A 19,996-nucleotide genomic window follows, 5' to 3' on the forward strand; every position below is an offset into this window, starting at 1 on the left:
TATCAGGGCACTCCCCAGCCCCCAGACACAGTCCCACCTTAGACAAGCCCGTGTCCTTCCTGCCACCTGCCTCACTGCTCCGACCTTGAGTCCATCAACCCTGGACCTCCCCAGGGCTGCACCGGGAACAGAGACAGGCTGAAGGTGGGGCATGCCTATGCTGCTCTGGCGACAGGCTCGGGACTGGCTGTGGAGTGACAGTTCAATTTGCTTCCAGAGCACCCCAGGCTGGGGTGGGCAGGCAGGGCTGGGATGGCGGCCCTGCTCGGAGCCAAGGCTGGCCAGGGAGCACAGACCTGTCATTTGCTGGGAAGTCAGTCAGGCAGAGCAGCTCAGACGGCATCTGTGCCCTCTGGCAAATGAAGGGGCTGGTCAGAGGGCAACAGGGAGAGAGAACTGTCCCTGCTCCCCTTGAACCCCGGCATCGGCTAGGCAAGCTCCCCCACCGCTGCTGAGTGAATATAGCCTTGTAGTGGGGGCAGGAGGGGTGGCCCTGCCCTGCCTCCTAGCCCCTCTGGACCGAAGCTCTCTTTTTCTTCTCTCAGTGGTGGTGCAGCTCCTCCTACTCCAGTTACTGCAGTGTTGTCGGTTACGTGTTGGGCTGCTAACTGCAAGGTCAGCGGTTCGAAACCACCAGCTGCTCCGCAGGAGAACAATGAGGCTTTCTACTCCCTTAAAGGATTCCAATCTCGGAAAACCACAGGGGCAGTTCAGAATCCACTCGATGGCGGGGAGTTGGGGAGTTTCAGGCCACTCGTCCCTGGTCCTGCTTTTTCCGGTTTGAGTCGCTTCATCCAGAAAGAGCCTGTGAGATCTCTTCAAGGCCTGGGAGCCGTGCCAAAGCCCAGCCTACGGAGGAGGCAGTGTTGGACGGGTGCCCGCCTGCAGCTACACACTGACTCGTAAGTGGGTCACCCACACAACCTTAAGCAAGTGGCTTCATTTCCCCCCAACATGCTGCTGAGGAGCCTTGGTGGCACCGGGGATTAAGCACGGGGCTGCTAATGGGTAGGTCTGAGGTTTGAAACCCCCGGTCTCTTCACGGGAGAAAGAGGCGGCAGTCGGCTTTCGGGGCTTCAGCCTTGGGGATCCTATAGACTGTCCTCCAGACTCAATGGGAGCAGGTTTGGGTTGGTGGAACGCACCCCTCATGACTCCACGCCAGGCTGGGTTTATTGCTTCTATTTCCACAACACAGGGGCACAGGTGGTTCCAGGGTAGAGTTCTGACCTGAGTTCGACTCCCGCCTGTCTGCCTGCCAGTGGAGGGGTGTGTGGTGTGTTCTGAGAGGCTGAGCAGATTCCGGCGGAGCTTGGGGACTCGGCTGACTAGGACAAAAGGTTTGGAGGACCGCCGGAGTCAGTCAAGGGAAACCTCATGGACTACATGGCCCCACTGGCCGTGGAGCTGGCTCTGGGCAGGGTGGCCCAATCGGTAGGGGGACAACAGTGTGTGTAAGAACCCAGTGTAGGGACCGGCCAGCACAGTGCCGGGAGGGCTCTGCCAGAAAGAGCAGCCCCGGGCCCTCCATCCACATGGTGGCCGAGCCCCCGCCAGGCACGGGGAGCGGAGCCCACTCTCCAAAGGCAGTGTTTATGGAGTGTGTGTGAGAGTGTACATGTGCATGTCTGGTATGTGTATGTATGTAAACGGGACTGTGACTGTGTGTGAATGTAACTGTGTGTATGTATGTTTGTGAGTGTATATGTATGCTCATGTGCATGCTCATGTATGTATGTGTGTATGAATGGGACTGTGTCTTATGAATATACATATGAGTGTATAAATGTATATGTGAATGTGTGTATGTAGATGAGTGCATGTCTGTGAAAATATGTGTGTGTGTTTATGTGTAAGTGCATCTGTATGTTAATGTATGTATGTGTGTTAATGTGTCTTGTGTATGTATGTGAGTGTAAGTGCAAATGTGTGAGTGTATGTCTTGTGAGTGTGTCTTGTATGTGAATGTGAGTGTGTGCAATTATGTGTCTTATGAGTGTGTGTGTGAATGAGGAGAGGGGGACACATGGGCTGGCTGGTTGAATGGACAGTGGTCAGGGCAGGGCTGGGACCTTCTCTTTGAGCTGGCACCTCTCTGGATGGGTCCCCTCGAATAGTGAGCGCAGGGTGGCGCAGCGTGTCCTGTCTCCTGCATGCAGAGGAGGCAGTGTTGGACGGGTGCCCGCCTGCAGCTTCACACTTGCTCGTAAGTGGGTCATGCGCACTACCTTAAACAAGTTCTAAGCTGCTGAGCAGAGGTGGCGATCTACTTCCCAGTGCCCCTGGCAGAGATTGGGCTCAGAGTCTGACTGTCAGGCCGCCCTTTCTCCCTGAAGTCTTGCCTGGGGTGGGGAGGGGGACTAGAGGACAGCCCCCTCTGCCAAGCCCTCCCCCATTCCCTGGCGCTGCTCCCCCTGTCCCTTGGCAGTGCCCTCAGCCTGGTGAGACCACGGCTCTCCATGGCTGGCCGCACAATTGTTTCCTTTTCAGCTTGGGCTGGGCCAGCCTTTGTGTGGACTTGCTGCTCCTCAGTGAAGCTCCTCAGTGATTGTGAAGAATGCAATTACGCCCTGTCCATGAACTTCCAGCTGGTATCCTCACCGGCTGACTTCACGGCAGGCAGGCAGAGAAGGGAGAGGTCAGTTGGGCCCCTGCCCTTGAACTTGCTCCAGGGCCTCCCAGAAAGAATCCCACTCCCCTGGCAGCTGGATAGGCTGCTTGTGCTGGATAGGATGCCCCACCAGGGCTCTGCGCCTTCACCTGCCCTGGAGAGATGGTGTGAGGACGGGGGCCCTGAGCAGCTGGACTGTCAGCCCGAAGGCCGAACTTTACAGGAGGCTCCTACAGAGGCCATGGGCAGTGTCTACCTCTGCCTTTAGGACGGCTCTGTGGGGACCGCTGAGAAGCTCCTGTCCAAGGTCCCAGACGGAGTGAAAACCACAACGGTGTCAGCAGCCCTTCACCCTCCCCAAGGGCAGAGAGGAAGGAGACACTCCAAGGTGCAGCGTTACCTCTCAAAGCCCCGCAAGTCTGTCCTGTGGCCCCGTGGCATGGCCTCTCCTGGCCCCGAAGGGGTATCCCTGCACTCGGAGCACCCCATACTGTAGTTGGTGATGAGTGGCTGTCGATGTGTCCTCTCCGGCCAGGGAGAGTGCCCAACCAGCCCTGGACAGTCACTTGGGAACGTCTGACCTGAGAACTAATGAATAAATGAATGAAACGTCTACACCTCGCCTCCGCGCCTTCTCCCAGGGAACGCTGTCACAGACTCCTAGGCCTGGCTAGATGGCTTCTTGGGGAGGAGCACTTGAATATTGAAATCCCCTGACCTTTTTTATGCCACGACATGTGTGATGGATGACATTCAGACGTGTGGCACGCCCCTATTCCCAATCCCAGAGGGCTCACTGTGAGTCCCCTCCCCTCCACCTCCTCTGTGGGGAAGCCTGTCGGACTGTGAGGCAGGCAGGCTGCTGTTGCCAGAGGGATAACCTTGAAGTTCTTCTACAAAGTCACGGCCAAATGGTGCCCCTGGCAGGGGTATTGTAATGAAACAGAGATGGCCGCTGATCGGGTCGTGCCGTTTGGTGGGGCTGGCAGTGTTGGCTCCTGCTCCATCAGGTGATGGGGCAGTTAGTGGCTAATTGGGGTATAAAGATATGCATTTCCTGCTCTTGAGATGGGGCTGAGAGCAAAGCCCAATACTTGGGTGGAGGGGATGCTGACGGAGCCTCTGCAGTGGGACCGCAAACACTACGATTGCCCCTCCCTTGGAGGCAGACATGAGATGTGAGGGTGAGCAGGAACTGGGTGGAAAGTGGGGGGTGGGAAATGAATGAGAGAGTGGATGGGAGCATTATGGGAGGGTGATGGGGAGATGGAAGGGAGGGTGGCAGGGAGAATAGACGAATAGATGGAAGGATGGACAGAAGATGGATGGATGGATGGATGGATGGATGGATGGATGATTGATTGATTGATGGAAAGGTGGATGGGAGAATGGCAGGGAGTAGGGGTGGGAAGATGGGTGGGAGGGTGAGTTGATGACGAACTTTGAGGAGATGGAAGCTGGGAGAGATACTGATAGACTGACCCAGGCTGTTTCTACAGCAGCATCTGTGAGGCTGCCTTGCTTATTTGCTCTCTGCTCGCTTCAAAGAGAGGATCAAGCCCAAGCCAAATTCACTGCCACTGCGTGCATTCCAACTCAGAGGCCCTGTGCACAGAGTAGAACTGCCCCAATGGATTTCTGACACTGCAAATCTTTACGGGAGCAGACAGCCGCAGCTTCTCCCTTAGAATGGCTGGTGGGTTCAAACTGCTGACCTTGAGGTTAGCAGCCCAACATGCAACCCACTGGGTCACCTGGGCTCCTAGAGAGGTGCCCAGCCAGGTAAGGTTTGTGGCTCAGCTATGACGAGGGTGCAGGAAGTCCACCCCAAGGGGAGGGGGGGGCTCCCTCTTTCTCAGCACTTCACCAACAGACAGAGTGTACCAGAGTGTAAGCCCCGCCCACAGGAAGAGCCTGGCCACCAGCCTCCTTCTATCCTCCAGGCTGTGGAGCAGCTCCTTGGGAGGATAAAGGCAAGCTTGCTGGGTCCAGGCCAGTTCTCCCTGCTGGACGGAGTGCTCCTCTTTGGTGAGTGGACTGCAGACTGAGGCTTCGCAGTGAGTGTGAGATGGATTTGCCCATGTCCAAGTGCAGGTCCGGCCCAGGCACAGACACCCCTATACCCCCACCGCCCCACCAGACCCAGCCACTTCACCCCCAGAAGGAAAGGAGGAAGGATTTTTCCAAGCCCCGGAAGCAGGTGAAAGATGGCTTTCCGGAGAGCACCATTGGTTGCTAAGAAACTAGTGGGATAAGAAATGGAAACCATCAAACCACTCCTAAAAATAACCAAGTGGACCGGGGCGCTCGTGACCCACAGCAGCTGGGTGGCAGAAATCTCATTTACGCTGAGCGGAAGGGGCAGCATTAGCTGGGCACGCACATTCCTCTCACCCCGAGTCTCCGGGGGTGGGGGTGGGGGTGGGGGTGGGGGAAGGGTCCTCCGTGCAGATGCCCCTCCTTTCCCGGTCTCCATCCCAGTGACACCGTGTCCATGCTGTCCCTCCTCTCTGTGCCACACAGCAGGTGGCCACACCGAGGGCCCTGAAGTTGTATAATCAGGAGACTGAGTTTCTGTCCAGGAGGAGGGGTGAGGTACCTCTCTGGATAAGATCAGGCACAAGGGCCCAACAGATCAGTTGGGAGGGCGGGGGAAGGATGTCCAAGGACACGGGACCAGGGGACAAAGCAAAACAGAGCTGGCCAGGCCACCACCCAATCCCAGCGACTCCCTGGGCTCTGTTCCTCGGTATAAAGATGGAGACTGCCTTTCCACCGCTGGTTTCCTTTCCAGTACCCGGGGTGGCAGCCATTTCTGCTTCGGTTTACGTGGCAACGAAGCGCCACAGCTGGCTTGCCGTCTCGGAGCCACCAGGACACAGCCGATGGGGGTGTGGACTCACAGGAGGATTGTGTGGAGGTGCTCCCTGCACACAGTGCCAGGTCAGGAGGCGGGCAGGAGAGTGCAACAAGCCCAAGTTCAGCCTGGCTGGGGGCCACATCCTTGGTAGGAAGCACCCCCAGGCAACCTTTGGCTCTGTGATGCAGAGGCTTCGCCAGGTGTCAGAGCCAACTCCATGGCACCTAGCAACCCCCACAAGCCGCCCAGGTGGCGCAGTGGTTAAGCAGTACCAATACCAGCCCAAACCGCCAGCATGGTGGTTCCAAACCGCCCACCCCTCTCTGTGGGCAGAAGATGAGGGTGTCTAGTTCTGTGACTCTATGGGGACCTTGATGGATGGAACCGTTCCACTCCGTACTCCAGGACCACCCCGCACTGACGTTGACTTGAGGGCAATGGATGTGGGGCTGTTCTTTGTCTGTCTGGTCACCACCACCCACTAGCTGAGGAGCTGAGCTCCAAGCCCACTTCTCCCCAAGGGTCCCACCTGTCCGGGCCCATGGCGTCGGGAGAGGGCGTGGGTCAGGAGCCCAGCCTCAGATCGATGGCGCTGTCCACCAGCCTGGGAGCTCCTGGGCCAGGGGCCTGGCCCGAGACGCCCCTGCCGGCACGGGCACTCACCTCTCCACCCAGCTCTTGTAGCTGGGGATGTCCTTGGCGTAGAGCAGCTTGTTGGAGGGCGAGTCCTTGCCCAGCCGGTGCTCGGACGTGGAGCACGAGTCCATGAAGGTCTGCGCCACCACCGAGAGGCAGGCGTCCGTGATGCTGCTCTTGTGGATGTCGAAGACGAACTGCGGGTTCTTGATCATGTTCACCCAGAACCTCAGCGGCAGGCTGCGTGGGGAGGAGCGGGGAGGGTCAGAGCGGCAGGCGGCAGGGAACTCGCAGCTCCTATGAGCCAGGGAGGTGGCCCTGCTAGTGCAAACAGTCAGACACTCCACCACCAGCTGATAGGTCAGTAGCTTGAATCCACCCAGAGGGGTCTGGGAGGAGCCCTGGTAGCAGAGTGGTGACAAACTGGGCCGCTAGACCACAAGGTCCACAGTTTGAGACCACCAGCCCCTTTGAGGGAGAAAGATGAAGCTTTTCTCTGGTGAAGACTGACAGTCTCAGAACCCCCCCGGGGCAGTTCTAGGGTCACTATGGGTTGGCATCGACCCCACAGCAGGGAGGTTTGAGTAGTTCGGTCTGTCTCCCAGGCCTTCTGAATGTCATGATTTCAAAACCAACGCCCTGCCACCACGTGGGTTTCTGATATTTACAGGAGCAGACTGGCAGGTCTTAACCCTGTGGAGTGGCTGGTGGGCTTGAAACACTGATGTAGTTACAGACCTAATATATGTTCTGTGTGTGTGTGTGTGTGTGTGTGTGTGTTGTCTCTCTGTTTCACAAATAAAAATATTCTGCTTCCTTCATCTGATATTCTGAACACCCTACCTCAGCTCCCAGTTTGAGTTCAAGTGGCCACCTCCACACTGGGAATTCCAGACTCCCTAACTCTCGCCTTCCTTGTGGCCCTCAGCCCACTTGCTCATCGATGCCCTCTCACTTTATGGGAGGTTTACCCAGAGTCCAGGAACCAGACAGCTGGGGTAATTCCTTGTCTTTCAGGTTTTTTGATAGAGCGAAACACAAACAAACAAAATCTGTTTTTTGTTGTTGTTTGATTGTTGTTGGTTTAAGATGATCCTGTTTGTCACTAAAGACCCCAAGACCATTTCAATTTGACTTTGTGTCCTCTTTTTGAGGGTTAAGGAATTTGGAGGGATTTGTTTTGTTTTTAAAGACACATGTTACACACACGCACACACACACACGGACATAGCCCATCTCAAGAGATGAAATCAACAACAATGTTCTATTCAACGCTCTATATATGTGGTTTGCCCTACTCCCTGTCCCTCCAACACTCAAGTGGGCCAGTCAACCACTCAGAATGTGTTCAGGCCCTTCAAAGTGTGACTGAGGGGGTGACAAGTTGAAGAGGTGACAAGTGTTTTGTCATAAGCACTCCAGAGGGGGAAAGTGTGGGACCCCTGGGGGGGCCCACAGAGAATCAGGAGACACGGAGCTGGCTAGATGAGGATGCAGCTATTTGACCCACAGCCGCCCAGACTTCCAGGGATGGGGAGAGGGGTTGTGATCCAGGCTGGAACGAAAGCCCCCGGCTCCCCAACTAACACCGCTTATCCCACAGCTTCTCCCTTTCCCCAAAGTTCCCCTCAGCTGATGAGCTGCTAATAAAGGTGGGCGGTTTACACCCTGCCAACGGCTCTGCAGCAAGCAGGCCTGGTGGAATAGTGGCAGTGGGTTGGACTGCTGATAGCAAGGTCAGCAGATCAAAACCACCAGCAACTCTTGAAAGAGGAAGATGAGGCGTTCAACTCCTGTAAAGAGCTACAGTCTGGGGAAACCCACAGGGACCATTCTATCCTGCCCTACAGAGTGGCTAGGAGTCAGCAGTGTGGGCTTGAGGGCTGGGAGTGTGGAGGTTATGATTAGGTTTTCCTCGAATGGGTCTTAGGAAGAAAGGCCTGACCAGGCAGTTCAACCCTGACATGGAAGCACCGGGAGTTAGAACTGATTCAATGTCCACTAGCGACAGCAATGTCCACTACCCAGAGCAGGGACCCTGGGGACCCCACACTGCCGCCCCCAGGACTCCCCAGACTCCCTTCCCCAGAAGCCAGCAGTGCCGGGAAGCTACCATGGCACCTGCCCACTGAAAAATGAGCACACTGGAAGATGTTATTGCCCACTCGTCTCTGATGGACGGCAGCCACTCAGGCTGAAGGAGCAGGAGGTTTATTTGAAAGAGAAAGGGTGGAAGACCCTGGGAGAGGGAAAGGGGAAGTCACAGCCTGGCCAGGAATGAAGCAACCATCTCTCCCCAGCCAACGACAATGAACTCTACGTTAGCATGCAGGTCTCTTCGATCCCAGACCAAGTGTCTCCAGGGCAGCAGGCCATCAGGATCCGGGGGAAGGAGGGTCGCTGGATGGACGGACTGGGTTCTTTCCTAGGGATCCTGCCTGCAGTACTGAAGTTCTCAGGGTAACACCTTGCCCGTCTGTGCTTGGAAGGGCAACTGGCATGAGAAGAGGATCACCTACAATCCCAAGGACAGAATGAGCCCTCGGGGCCCCCCTTAGCCTGGCAGCGTGTCTGAACAGAGAGGAATATTTTAGCTGCCAGGTCTGGTGATGAGCTGCTGGGCTACGGAGAGAACATGAGGGTATTTTGGAAATTCACCACTCCACCAAGTGAGGCACGCTGGCGGCTTGGTGGTATAATTCTTGCCTCCCATGCAGGAGACCTGGGTTCAATTCTCAGTCAATACACCTCATGCACGGCCACTACATGCCTGTTAGTTGGAAAATTCTGTTGCTCCAGTGCTGGACAAGGTACAGAGCAGCTTCCAGACTTAAAGAGATTAGAAAGAAAGGCCTGGTGATGTGCTTCTGAAGAGCAGCCCATGGAAACCCTGTGGATCTACCTGATCATGGCACCCACCGGGCAGAAAGTCTGACGATCTAACCCATTGTGAGACTGGGCAGGGATCTAATAGGACTTGGGACCGGACAGTGTGTAAGTTGGGAGCTGACCCCATGGCCATTGAGTCCACTCTGACTCCCAGTGACCCTATAGGACAGGGTAGATTTGCTCGTGTGAGTTTCTGAGACTGTAACTCTTTACGGGAGTACAAAGTGCAGTTTTAAGCTACTACAGCGACAAACCAACAGCCTGGGAATGAGAAGCTCTGAGTAGCATGTTCGTATCTTCCCAGGGTGTAGAGAGGATCCCTGGTAGCATGATGGTGATGGGTTGGGCTGTTAATCACAAGGTCAGCAGTTCAAAGCCACCAGGCGCTCCATTGGAGAAAAAAAGCTGAAGCTCTCTACTCCCATCGAGTTAGCATCTCAGAAGCAAAGGGGGCGGGGCATTCCCCCGGCCTATCAGGTTGTGAGGAGTGAGAGTCGACCTAACAGCTGTGAGTCTGGAGTTTCACCCAGTGACTCCCATTGGGCTTCCCAGCTGGGCTCTTATCTACAGTGTCCACATCCACCACATTGCGCTCTCGGCCAACAGCTGCCTACCTCCTCTCGGACATGGCCTGGCAGCCTGTGGCGTGTCAGGACCACGTCTTACTCATCCGTCCACCCTCAGTGTCCAGCACAAGGCCAGGCCCATGAGGAACCCCAGGGGTGGGGCGGGTTGTGAAGACGGCCTTCTTATCATCTCACCCATGGGACTGGTTCAGCGAATGCTTGCTGGCTGGTGGGTGAGTGAGAAGGTCGGACAGGCAGATGTAACCAGGAGGGAGTGAACAGGTGGTAGGTGGGCTGAGGACCCAGGGGTGCCCCCTCGGCTGCCCGTCACTCACCAGTTGCTCTTCCAGGTGTGGCGGACGTGCGGGTCGTGGATGCTGTGCTTGTCGGCCTGCTCGTCCAGGAAGTCAAACATGTACTTGATGGCCAGGGGCAGCGCCGAGCCCCGGTGCGCCGTGCTGAAGATGGTCTCAAAGAGATCGTCCACGAACTTCTGCAGCGTACCCTGGGTGGAGGGACAGGGACACGACAGAGTGGCTCGGCTGGAGCTCCTGACAGTTCGCATGGCAGCCTGGTGCCTTGGCCAGCCAGTCCATACACGGAGTCTTCCTGCCACCATACCCTGTCCCTTTGTTGCTTGACTTTTGCCCCACATTGAGGACTGACCACAGAAGCCCCCCAACCACCATCACCTCTGACTGCTCAGGCACCTGTGGGGGAGGGGTGTGTGTGTGCTGCTTTATCATTCGTCCTGGGTGATACGGACAGACTGCTCACTTGGTCAGAGTGGACAAACACAGCCTGCAGGTTCCCTGGGACAGGGAGTTAATGAAGGAATCCCTCATCTGCCTCTGCAGAGCATGGTGCAGAGCCCAGCCTCAGGGCGAGGCAGCCAAGCTGTGGGCACCAACTGTCCCCAGAGCAGGGTTAGCAACTGTGTGTGGGGACCTCACTGGCGGAGCCCTGGTGCCTAATGCTAGAGACAGTATGATGGCACCTCCCGAGGTGGGGCCTTTTGGAATGCATTGAGTTTTTGAGGCAGGGGGAGCTCAGCTCTCTAGTGAGCCTGCCCCCATGGCTTTCTTGTGGGCTGTGCTTGTGGCAATGGGCTCTTCCAGGAGCCTGAGCCTGAGGCTGCGGGCTGCACAGCACCCTGGGAAGGATTAGCCACAGGGATCACAGAGTTGGGATGTGCACACAGGCTGGGCTCATCCCCTCTGGCTGGGGCTCGGAGAAGCCCCTCACCCATGCCCCGCTGCCTCCCTCGCCCTGGCACCTTGGTGGCCAGCAGTCGGGTTAGGTAGATCTCAGACACCATCTTGCTGCCCCGGTCCCCTTCCTTCTGGTCTCCGTGCTCGTGGTTCTTCACCAGGTGCCACATCTTCAGTCCGCTCTCCAGGTCCGGAGTGATCATGGGCGTGCGGGAACGGAGGCTGTCGGGGCTGCCCGTGGACCGGATCATGTTCTCTGCCAGGCAAGTGACCCCTCAAACATCAGCCATGCAGTCTTTGGCCCTCCCCTGGACCTCGAAATGCTGCTGCCCAGGGCCCTTTCTGCAACCGACTTGAGCTGCCCCATGGCCAGGTCTGCTAAGTTCTCTGAGTCTGCCAGGCCTTGCCTTGGATCCTCAGGGTGCCCCCTGCGGTGTCTGCACCTGCTTGGATCCCTCAGATCCCCCACCCTCCTGCCCTTAATTGCCCAGTCTGTAAAATTATCCACAGGCCTCGTTTTCTGCTTTGCTTAGGGTGCCGTCTTCGGGGCGGGCTCTGTGCAGCCAACGAAGCCGCACCTCCGGAGCTGGCAGGCTGCCTCCCAGGAGAAGTGGAGGCCAGCTGTTCCCTGCCCACCTGCCCCCACCCTCTGACCTATGTGGCTTGCAGGCGTGTAGTCCCCTGCCCTTGGTGGTGGGATGGGTGAGCAGGGACTAAACGGGGACATTGGCACAGCCTCTGGGGTTCTCTATGTAGGATCCAGGGGGCATCTGTAGCTGGCAGCTTCTTCAATCCCTGATTTGCTGACCAGGAAGCTGTGGCTTGCCTGAGGACATGTAAGGTGGGGTTGGGGGGGGGGGCTGAGCTTGGGGCTTCTCCCTGCAGCCCAGAAAGTCTGGCCCTGCAAGCACAGCTTCCTGCCACGCTTCATTATGGCATGACCTCTGCCGCCAATTCTCCCCTGAGCTCTGATGGATGAATCTGCAAGCTGGGGCCCGCAGCCAGGAGGTTCCTGCTGTGCTTAGGGGTATGATCAGAGAAGATGACGGAAATCCCAGGGGAGGAAGTGTGTCCTGGAATATCAGACCCTCATGAAGTTTGGCAATCTGCACCAGGGTCTCAGGTCAGCCGGTGGCCTTGTGCCAAGGCAGGTGTTGCCTCTCATGGTCCCACAGCTTGAAGGACCTGCTGCTCCATGCCCACATCTGTTTGCTGCCCTCCTGCCATGCCCCACCCCCACCCCCACAGTGCAGCCCCTCTTCCCCAGGGTACACCAGTGCATCTCACCATATTTACTGGCCGAGGTCCTGGACACTGTGGAGCTGTTGACTGCATTGTATGCTGTCACCTGCTTGGACACTAACGCCACCACAGAGCCATCAGGCACCTGTAGGAAAAAGGTTTCTATGGGCATGGGGAGAGAAACGGTGTCACGCTGGAAAACAGGGGCTGTCAGCACCTTCGGGGGTGCCGGGTGCTTCCTGGGGAGCCCAGACACTTCTGAGACCACTAGCCTTCCCTTGAGTGAAAGAAGACAGATGGTGGCAGTGTGGGCGTTGCTAGGATGCTGGGACACACGCCACCAGAGTTTCAAAGACCTGTACAGTTATCCATGGTGGGGCTTCCAGGCTCCGACAGGCTGGGGAGAAAGACCTAGTGACCCGCTCCCACACATTAGCCAGGGAAGAGCTGGGGGTCACAACAGGATATTGTCCTGCATGGATTGGCTGGGAGGCACTGATTGAAAGCCACCAGAATGGACCCAAACACACGTGGACATGGTGCCAGGCTGAACACTGTTCCCTCTTGGTGTCCCCTGGGTCCCCTGAGTCAGGGCGACTGAGTGGCACCAGACAACAGCATCCTGATTGTGGCTTGTGCCTGGAGGACTCTGACCAGAGCGCCTTTAGCCCTGTGCTGCCAGGAGACCAGCTAGACAGATCCCCAAGAAGGGCCATTGCTTGGGGGCTCTGTCCATGCCCTGCTGGCAGCTGCACCTCTGAGCCCTCCCTGCAGATAGCCAGGACCTCCTAACTGGGAGATGGGACCTCGGTCTACAGTGGGCCACTGGGGTACAGGCAGTGCTGGTGAAGAAGTGGACTGAGGGCTTGGTGTCTCATAGAGGGCATCCTTGGGTGGTACAAGTGGTGAACAGCTATCAGAAACGTTGGCAGTTCAAAGCCACCCAGAGTGCCTCAGAAGAAAGACCAGGCCATCTAGTTCAGGGGAAAAAAACAGCCCTTGGAAATGTTATGGAGCCCTGTTCTGCTCCGACACACACAGGGTTTCCAGGAGTCAGAGGAACGGGACAGCAAGGGGTTTGATTCTGTCTCGCCTTGGAAAGACCCCGGCGGGCCCAGGCTGAGCCCTCTCCTCTCCCCTCACCTGGTAGTGGGCCAGGGTGTTGAGTCTCTTCCAGTCATTCTCAATCTTGGTGGTGATGTCTTCGTCCTGCAGGATCACCCTCGCCCCGCTGCCTTGCCGCCACTCTGTGGGGAGAGCAGGACAATTCAGAGGGACACACTCCCCAAGGGGGGGTCTCTGAGGACCGAGCAGGAACAACTCAGGACATGGTCCGAGACACCAGATAGAAGCCTTCCAGCACACACAAGGTGGGCTCTCAATGCAGAGAGGCCTGGGTCCCAATCCAGGCTCTGATTCGACCAGCCTCAGGAATGGGCTGCCGGAATCAGGTAGACCATGACGCTTATTCCTGCATGGCATCATGACTTGGGTGGAGGGGGTGGAGGGTGGGGGGAGGGGTTCCTGGTGGCACGGTGGGTTAAGTATCAGGCTGCTAACTGCAGGTCATGGCTGCATACCCACCAGCTGTTTCAGGGGAGAAATCCTAGACCACTGACTCCCGCAGAGACTCTCAATTCTGTCCCTGTGGGCTTCTGTGTGTTCAAGTGGCTGGTCAGCAGAGGGCCTGACTGTTTTCGTTTTTGTTTGGCAGGAGCCCTGGGTGGTGACGGAGGACCCTTGATGGTGAAATATTTCTGTGCTGGGCTGCGATCCATAGGGTCAGCGGTTTGAAACCACCTGCTGCTCCAAGGGAGCATTCTACTCCCATAAAGAGCTACAGTCTCAGAAACCCACAGGGGCAGTTCTACCCTGTCCTATAGGGTCGCTATGAGCTGGCATCGACTCGGTGGCAGTGAGTTTTGTTTTTTTTGGATTTATTATTATTTTTATGATGAAAGGCTTACATGCTTGGCCACTCCCTGGTTGGTGGGTGTGTTAAGTCCGCTTATAGCCACTTTGAAAGAAAGGCTAGGTGATCCACTGTCACTGAAAACCCCAGTACACTGCAGACATTGGGGCGGTCTTGAGTCGGAACAAGTCAGTGGCAGTGGGTTCTCAAAGCTGCAGCCTGACCCGTCTGCTTGGTGGAGAGAGTTGGGGTTCCCGAGGTCAGGGCTGTAAGTCAAGGAATCTGGGCCAGTTCCAGATATAGACACAACCCACTGCTACCAACTCACTAGTGACTCACAGAGGGCTTCCCAGTTGTAAATCTCTCCAGGAGCAGACAGCCTCCATGTCCTCCTACAGAGCACCTGGTGAGTTTGAACTGCCGGCCTTGTGGTTAGCAGCCAAATGCTTACCAGATATCACCACCAGGACTCATCTCCCAGGAATGCAGTCCCCCTGAAGCTGGCTGGCTGGTGGCTCCTCCTTGACAGTTCCACACTAGGCCAATGAACGTCCCTCAAAGCTGCCGTTGGCAGCACCATGCTGGCGATTGCCCCAGCCCCTAACGATTCAATCTGTAGACACTGACCTGCATCCTGCGCACGGCCCCCAAAACCCCTCCAACGCATGGGAAAGAGAGGTTTTGGTATCCCCGCCTAGTCCACATTCCATACACAGCCCAGTCCTGCATGGATGGAGAACCGAGTGTTCCAGTCTCGAAACAGATGTATGGAAAGCTGAGCATGTGCTAGAGACACGCCAGCCCATCCTGCGTGCATGTGTCTGCACACACACACACGCACACACACACAGGAAGGAAAAATGACTGGTGAAATCCAGGTGCCCAAGGGCTTCCCTTAGTGTGGTTAAAGGCATAAGCTCTAAAGAGGGCCCTAACAATTCATGGATTGTGCCAACAAAACAATCCCATTCCGTTCCCTGTCTCATGTCCACTCCTACTGAGGCCAAGCAGTGGGCCCCGCTCAGTCTGGGTGTCGGCACCCAGCTCTGGCCCCTCCTTGCCTGAGCAAGTAGCCTGCCCAGAGCCGTCATGCCCACTCTCCTGATGCAAAGCTGCTTCCAGAGCAGCCCAGGTGACAGGAGGAGGCAGGGCCTCTGCTCCCTGTGCCCCCAGGCACCGGCTTGTGACTGGATCCTGTCGAGTCCATTCCAGTTCATGGAAGTGCCCTGTGAAATGGTTAGGGACTTTGTCAACTAGACACTCCTGGGTGAAGACAGAGGTGGAGTCCAATCTGTCGATCTGATGACAGCTCCTTGAGGGTGTGGCCTTTTGTATAAGAGAGAGACCATGCAAAGGTGGTTTCTCATTGGTCCTTAGCCTTCTGCTGGAGGTGGATCCTACGCCTGGTTCACCGATTTCCTGTTGTGCTGCCTGCCAATCCCAGGAGCCATCAGTGGACTGTTGACAGTGGATTTATAAGTCTCTGCTTCCACCAGCCTGTGCCCCCACCCCCATGCATGACCTTGCAGTAAGCAGCCCACTGTCTAACCACCTAGGCTGCCAAAAGACCCCACCCAAACTCACAGACATTGAGTCAGTTCTAACTCATAGGGCAGGGCAGAACTGCCTCTGTGGGTTTCTGAGGCTGCACATTTGTAGACAGCCTCATCTTCCTCCCGAAGAGCAGCTGGTGGCTTTGAACCACTGACCTTATCCTTATCTGCTCCTGTTAAGACTCTCTGAAGTAGAACTGCCAGGCATGCCAGTAACAAGTTCTCTGCACTGATTGGTGGCTTCTACTTGGGCGACCTGGGCAGCCATGAAGTGGAATTGACTCACTGGCAGTAAGTTTGGTTGAGGGGAACCAGTGACCCCGAGGCTGGCCTCTGCCTCGGATTTCAGAAAAGCTGGGGAGAGGGAGCTTCTAGATACAGCAGCTGGTGCCCGCTGGGCTATGGGCTGGGCCAGAGCCCAGTGAAGAAGGCAGGTGGTGGGTGGTGAAGGGGTGGGGGCAGCTGTGAACCTGGCATTCGCAAGCACGGCACCAGGAGAAAATCGCTAGTTCTGACCTCTGTCACTGCTACCGCCGGGCAGCCCCACGCCTGCCTGGGGGGCTAAGCACAAAGGACAGACACATTCACGATCCAATTTGTTCGTTCGGCCACCTTCCAGGGAGAGGGGGTGAGAGAGAGTGCGGGAGGAAAGGGAGAAAAAAAAAATCCCATTATCTTTATCTGCACCTCCCATCAGGAGCAGGGTGAATGCAAACTGGGGAGCCAGCTGCCGTGCACGCTTTATATTTCACTCCGGAGACCGTGTATCTTTTTATTGCATACAGGAATTACTTATTTGAAAAAAATATATCCTTTCCGCATGGCTTGAGAGGCAGGTGGGGGTGGGGGGTGGGAGGGGGCTGGAGTTCCGGAGGCTATTGAGAGAACATTTGCATTAAACCGAGGTATCACTGGAGGTCACAGGCAGTGGCAGGGAGGAGTGGAGTAGGGTGGGGTGCGTAGATGCCATCGCGTGAGATGGGGAACTGGTGGGATGTGCTGCCTCCCTGCTGTGTGCCTGCGGCCCTGTGCTGGGCCTCACTGTGCAGAGGAGCTAAGCAGCACCAACAAGGAAGCTCAGGGAGGAAGCCAAGGTGGCCTGGTGCCAGTGGAGAGGGTGTGTGCTTTTTCTGCTGCTGGGACCAGGGAGGAGGGGCTGCTCCAAGTCCTCTTGGCCCAGGGAAGCCCTTTGCCCTGCCCATGACTTGCCGCAGAGCAGGCTCCTCTGAAATGGCTAGACAGAGTTTAAGGCTGAAACACACAGAGGGCCAGTGGAAAAGAGGATGATGCTCCATGTGATGGGCAGACAGTGCAGCGGCTGCAACATCAGCCACAGGCACGGCGCTGGTTAGGAGGAAGGCGTGGGGCTGGGCTGTTTCATTCTGTGGTGCAGGCATGTGGGGTGGCTGGGAGCCCGAAGGGAATGAGGCCTGAAGCTGGGGGGAGTAGTTGGCTGCTTCTCCAGAGGGAGGTGCCTGTGGGCACTGTGCTGTGGGAGCTTCTGAAGGCCACCTGCCCCTGTGGCATCTTTCTGCCCCTGGATTCCAGCAGACTGCATTGAAAGGACCCCCGAGCTTCACCGCTGGTCCTCCTCGTGGTTAGCCAAAAAGCAGTGGCCTCTTCAGAGTCGTGGTGGCCCGTGCAGAACTGTCTTTCAGCGCTTTGGGAAGCGGGCCTTTCCTCCAAGGTCCTTTTGGATAGACTGTGTGTTGGTCAGGGAGCATGTCAACTAGACACTCCTGGGTATAGAGAGGGGCGGAGTTCACCCTATCCATGGCATCACAGCCCGGTGCCACCTGCTTGGTGTCAGAAAGGGAGGGAGTGACTGAGCAAAGATGAGTCCTCTTTGGAACCTTTGCCCTCTGCCGAAGCTGGCGCTTTTGTCTGGTTCCTGGATCTCTTCTTGTGTCGCCTGCTGCTTTTAATAGCCGTCGGTGGATTCATCCCGACTGTGGATTCATTCAGCCGACATTGGACCTCTGTATCCACCAGCCTGTGCTCCCTGCCGCCACTCTTTCCTTGCCCTGTTTCCTGCTTATATGCTTCCACTCAGGAGAGGCCTGACTAGAGCCAGACTGGACTTACCTATTTTTAGAATGGTGTGTGAGCCATTTCTTGATATAAATCTCTTTCTATATACAAAATACAAGTGTCACCACTTTTTGTTTGTTTCTCTAAAGAGAAGCAAAACTAATGCAGTCTCAAATGTCCTACCTTCAGTTAACAGCTGAGCTTGTGGGCTGTTCGCAGCCCCGTGGACTCCCTTGATGAGTTAATACCTGGAATTGTCTGAGAGGAGGGAGGGGGCAATGGGGGGCTACTCCTAAAGGAGCAATGGGCAGAAGTGTTGGGAGGGGCTACCTGAGTCTCTGGAGAGGACCGACTGAAGGCGAGCATGAGTTGAGGGCCCACCCTTACTGGACACTGGTTGAGGGCTGGCTTGGTGTCTGCTTCCTTGGGAGCTGGCTGGGACAGGAGTCTTTGTTCTGATGGAAGTGGGTGTCAGGAGGTGATGTGTGCCCGGTGCCCTCAACTGGATGTGGAAGAGAGACCTGGAGAGGGCTGGCTGTGCCCTGCATAGTTCCTGCTACATGAATTAACCTTCAATAATACGCAACCTCACTCTAGAAACTTCTCTCGAGACTTCAATGTCCATGCCCACAGGACAGGAAGCCTGCCCTGCCTCTCATCTCTGAGAGGCGGCATGGAACTGGGCCTGGAGATGCATTTGGTCGATGAGGTGACCCCATCTTGTGAGACCCTGGCTGCTTTGGGGCAGGAAGCAGGGCTTTCCGTATGTAACTCCCGCCACCCCCCCCCCAACCCACCCCACCCACCCCACCCTTTAGAACAAAGGCAGAGGGTCCTCCTGGGGGTGAGGAGGAGACTTCTCAGGGGCTCAGCATAGTCCCTTCCCCAGGACACAGAGGGACTTTGAAGTCTGAGCTGCCTGCTCTAGCTGCTTCTGCCCTCTGCCTGTCCCTGCTTGCAGGCCTGCCTCCCCGGGGTGACCCCCTTAGTCATGTGAGGGGATCTGTTGCTGTTGTTAGGTGTCGTCAACTCACAGTGACCCTATGTACAACCGAAGGAAACACCGCCCGGTGCTGCACCGTCCTCACCATCGTGGAGATGTAAACCCATCTTCCTGCCTGTCTCCCATTTTTCATCCGATCTGCTTTCCCTGGTGTGCTGTCCTTGTCCGCCGACTGGCCTCTTCTGACAACACGACACGTCCCAGATACTCGAGACAACGTCTCTCCATCTTTGCTTCTAAGGAGCATCTGGGCTACACTGCTACAACACATTCATTTGTTCTTCTGGAAGCCCGCCATACTTTGAGTGTGCTTTGCTAATGCCGTAATGCAAACATCTCGATTCTTCTTGGAGATTCCTTACTCATTAAAGAACTGTACCCCAAAGAACCTGTCAACATCCAGCCACTTCATGAGGTAGCATTATAATCAAGGACCAAAGATCCTGAAGGAAGAAGTCCAAGCTGCGCTGAAGATATTAGCCAAAAGCAAGACTGCAGGAATTGTTCCAAGAAGCCGAGGAAGGCCTGGAAACACTCACTCGTCTGTACCAAGAAATCTGGCATACGTAGGAGGCAACTGGAAGATGCCCTGGCTTAGGGGAGGGGCACCCTACTCCTCAGAGTGACATCCTTGCTCTTCCACATCTTACAGAGGTCTCATGGGGCGGATGCACCCAAGGCAATGTGTCCTTTAATTGCTTGGTGGCTGCTCCCAGGAGCAATGACTCTGGACCCAAACAAAAGGAAAATTTTGACACCTCCGATATTTCCACTATTTAGCATGATGTTGTTTATTGGTCCAGTTGTGAGGGTTTTTGTTGTCTTGGCATTAAGTTGTGAGCCACACTGAGGCTGCATCCTTGATCTTCATCAGTAACTGTTTCAAGTCCTGCTCGTTCTTAGTAAGCAAGGCTCTGCCACCGGTGTCTAGCAGGTTGTCAGTCACTCAGTCTGCTGCCAAGTCCCGATGCTGTGGTCTTCTTCACGGAGTCCAGCTTTCCCGATCATTTGCTCACCGTACAGATTGAATAAGTACGGAGAGAGGGTCCAACCCTGTCTCACACCTTTCTTGATTTGTACACCATGCCTGTTCTGATGGCACAACTGCCTCCCGGTCTGTGTGTGGGTTCCACACGAGCACGATGAAGGGTTTTGGAATTCCCACTCTCCTAAAGGCGATCCATAGTTTGCCATGATCCACAGTCAAATGCCTTTGCCTATCAAGAAAACACAAGTACGCCTCGTTCAGGTAGTCTCTGCTTTCAGCCAAGGTCCACCTGACATCAGCCACGATGTCTCTTATTAGATATACTCTTCTGAATCCAGCTTGGATTTCTGGCAGCTCCCTGTCCGTGCACTGCTGCAGCTGGTGTTTAATTTCTTCGACAACATTTTACTTGCATGTGGGATTAATGCTATTTTCACTGATTTCCGCATTGTGTTTGTTTGGGATGGGCACAAAGATGGCACTGTTGCAGCCGG

The 19,996-nt window shown here is 55.9% G+C and overlaps 1 protein-coding gene across 1 annotated transcript in view; it reads right to left on the minus strand.

The window, feature by feature from the left end:
* Nucleotides 1-19,996, minus strand: part of PLXNA4 (plexin A4) — a 457,211-nt gene that overhangs the window by 9,617 nt on the left and 427,598 nt on the right. The window contains exons 26-30 of the mRNA XM_075558680.1: nt 13,159-13,262; nt 12,061-12,160; nt 10,839-11,029; nt 9,898-10,067; nt 6,135-6,347 (exon numbers count right to left, since the gene is read on the minus strand). Of these exons, the coding sequence (XP_075414795.1) occupies nt 6,135-6,347; nt 9,898-10,067; nt 10,839-11,029; nt 12,061-12,160; nt 13,159-13,262 (778 nt within the window). The remainder of the gene's footprint in view (nt 1-6,134; nt 6,348-9,897; nt 10,068-10,838; nt 11,030-12,060; nt 12,161-13,158; nt 13,263-19,996) is intronic.

Source organism: Tenrec ecaudatus, chromosome 9 (assembly GCF_050624435.1).
Source record: "Tenrec ecaudatus isolate mTenEca1 chromosome 9, mTenEca1.hap1, whole genome shotgun sequence".
NCBI lineage: Eukaryota > Metazoa > Chordata > Mammalia > Afrosoricida > Tenrecidae > Tenrec > Tenrec ecaudatus.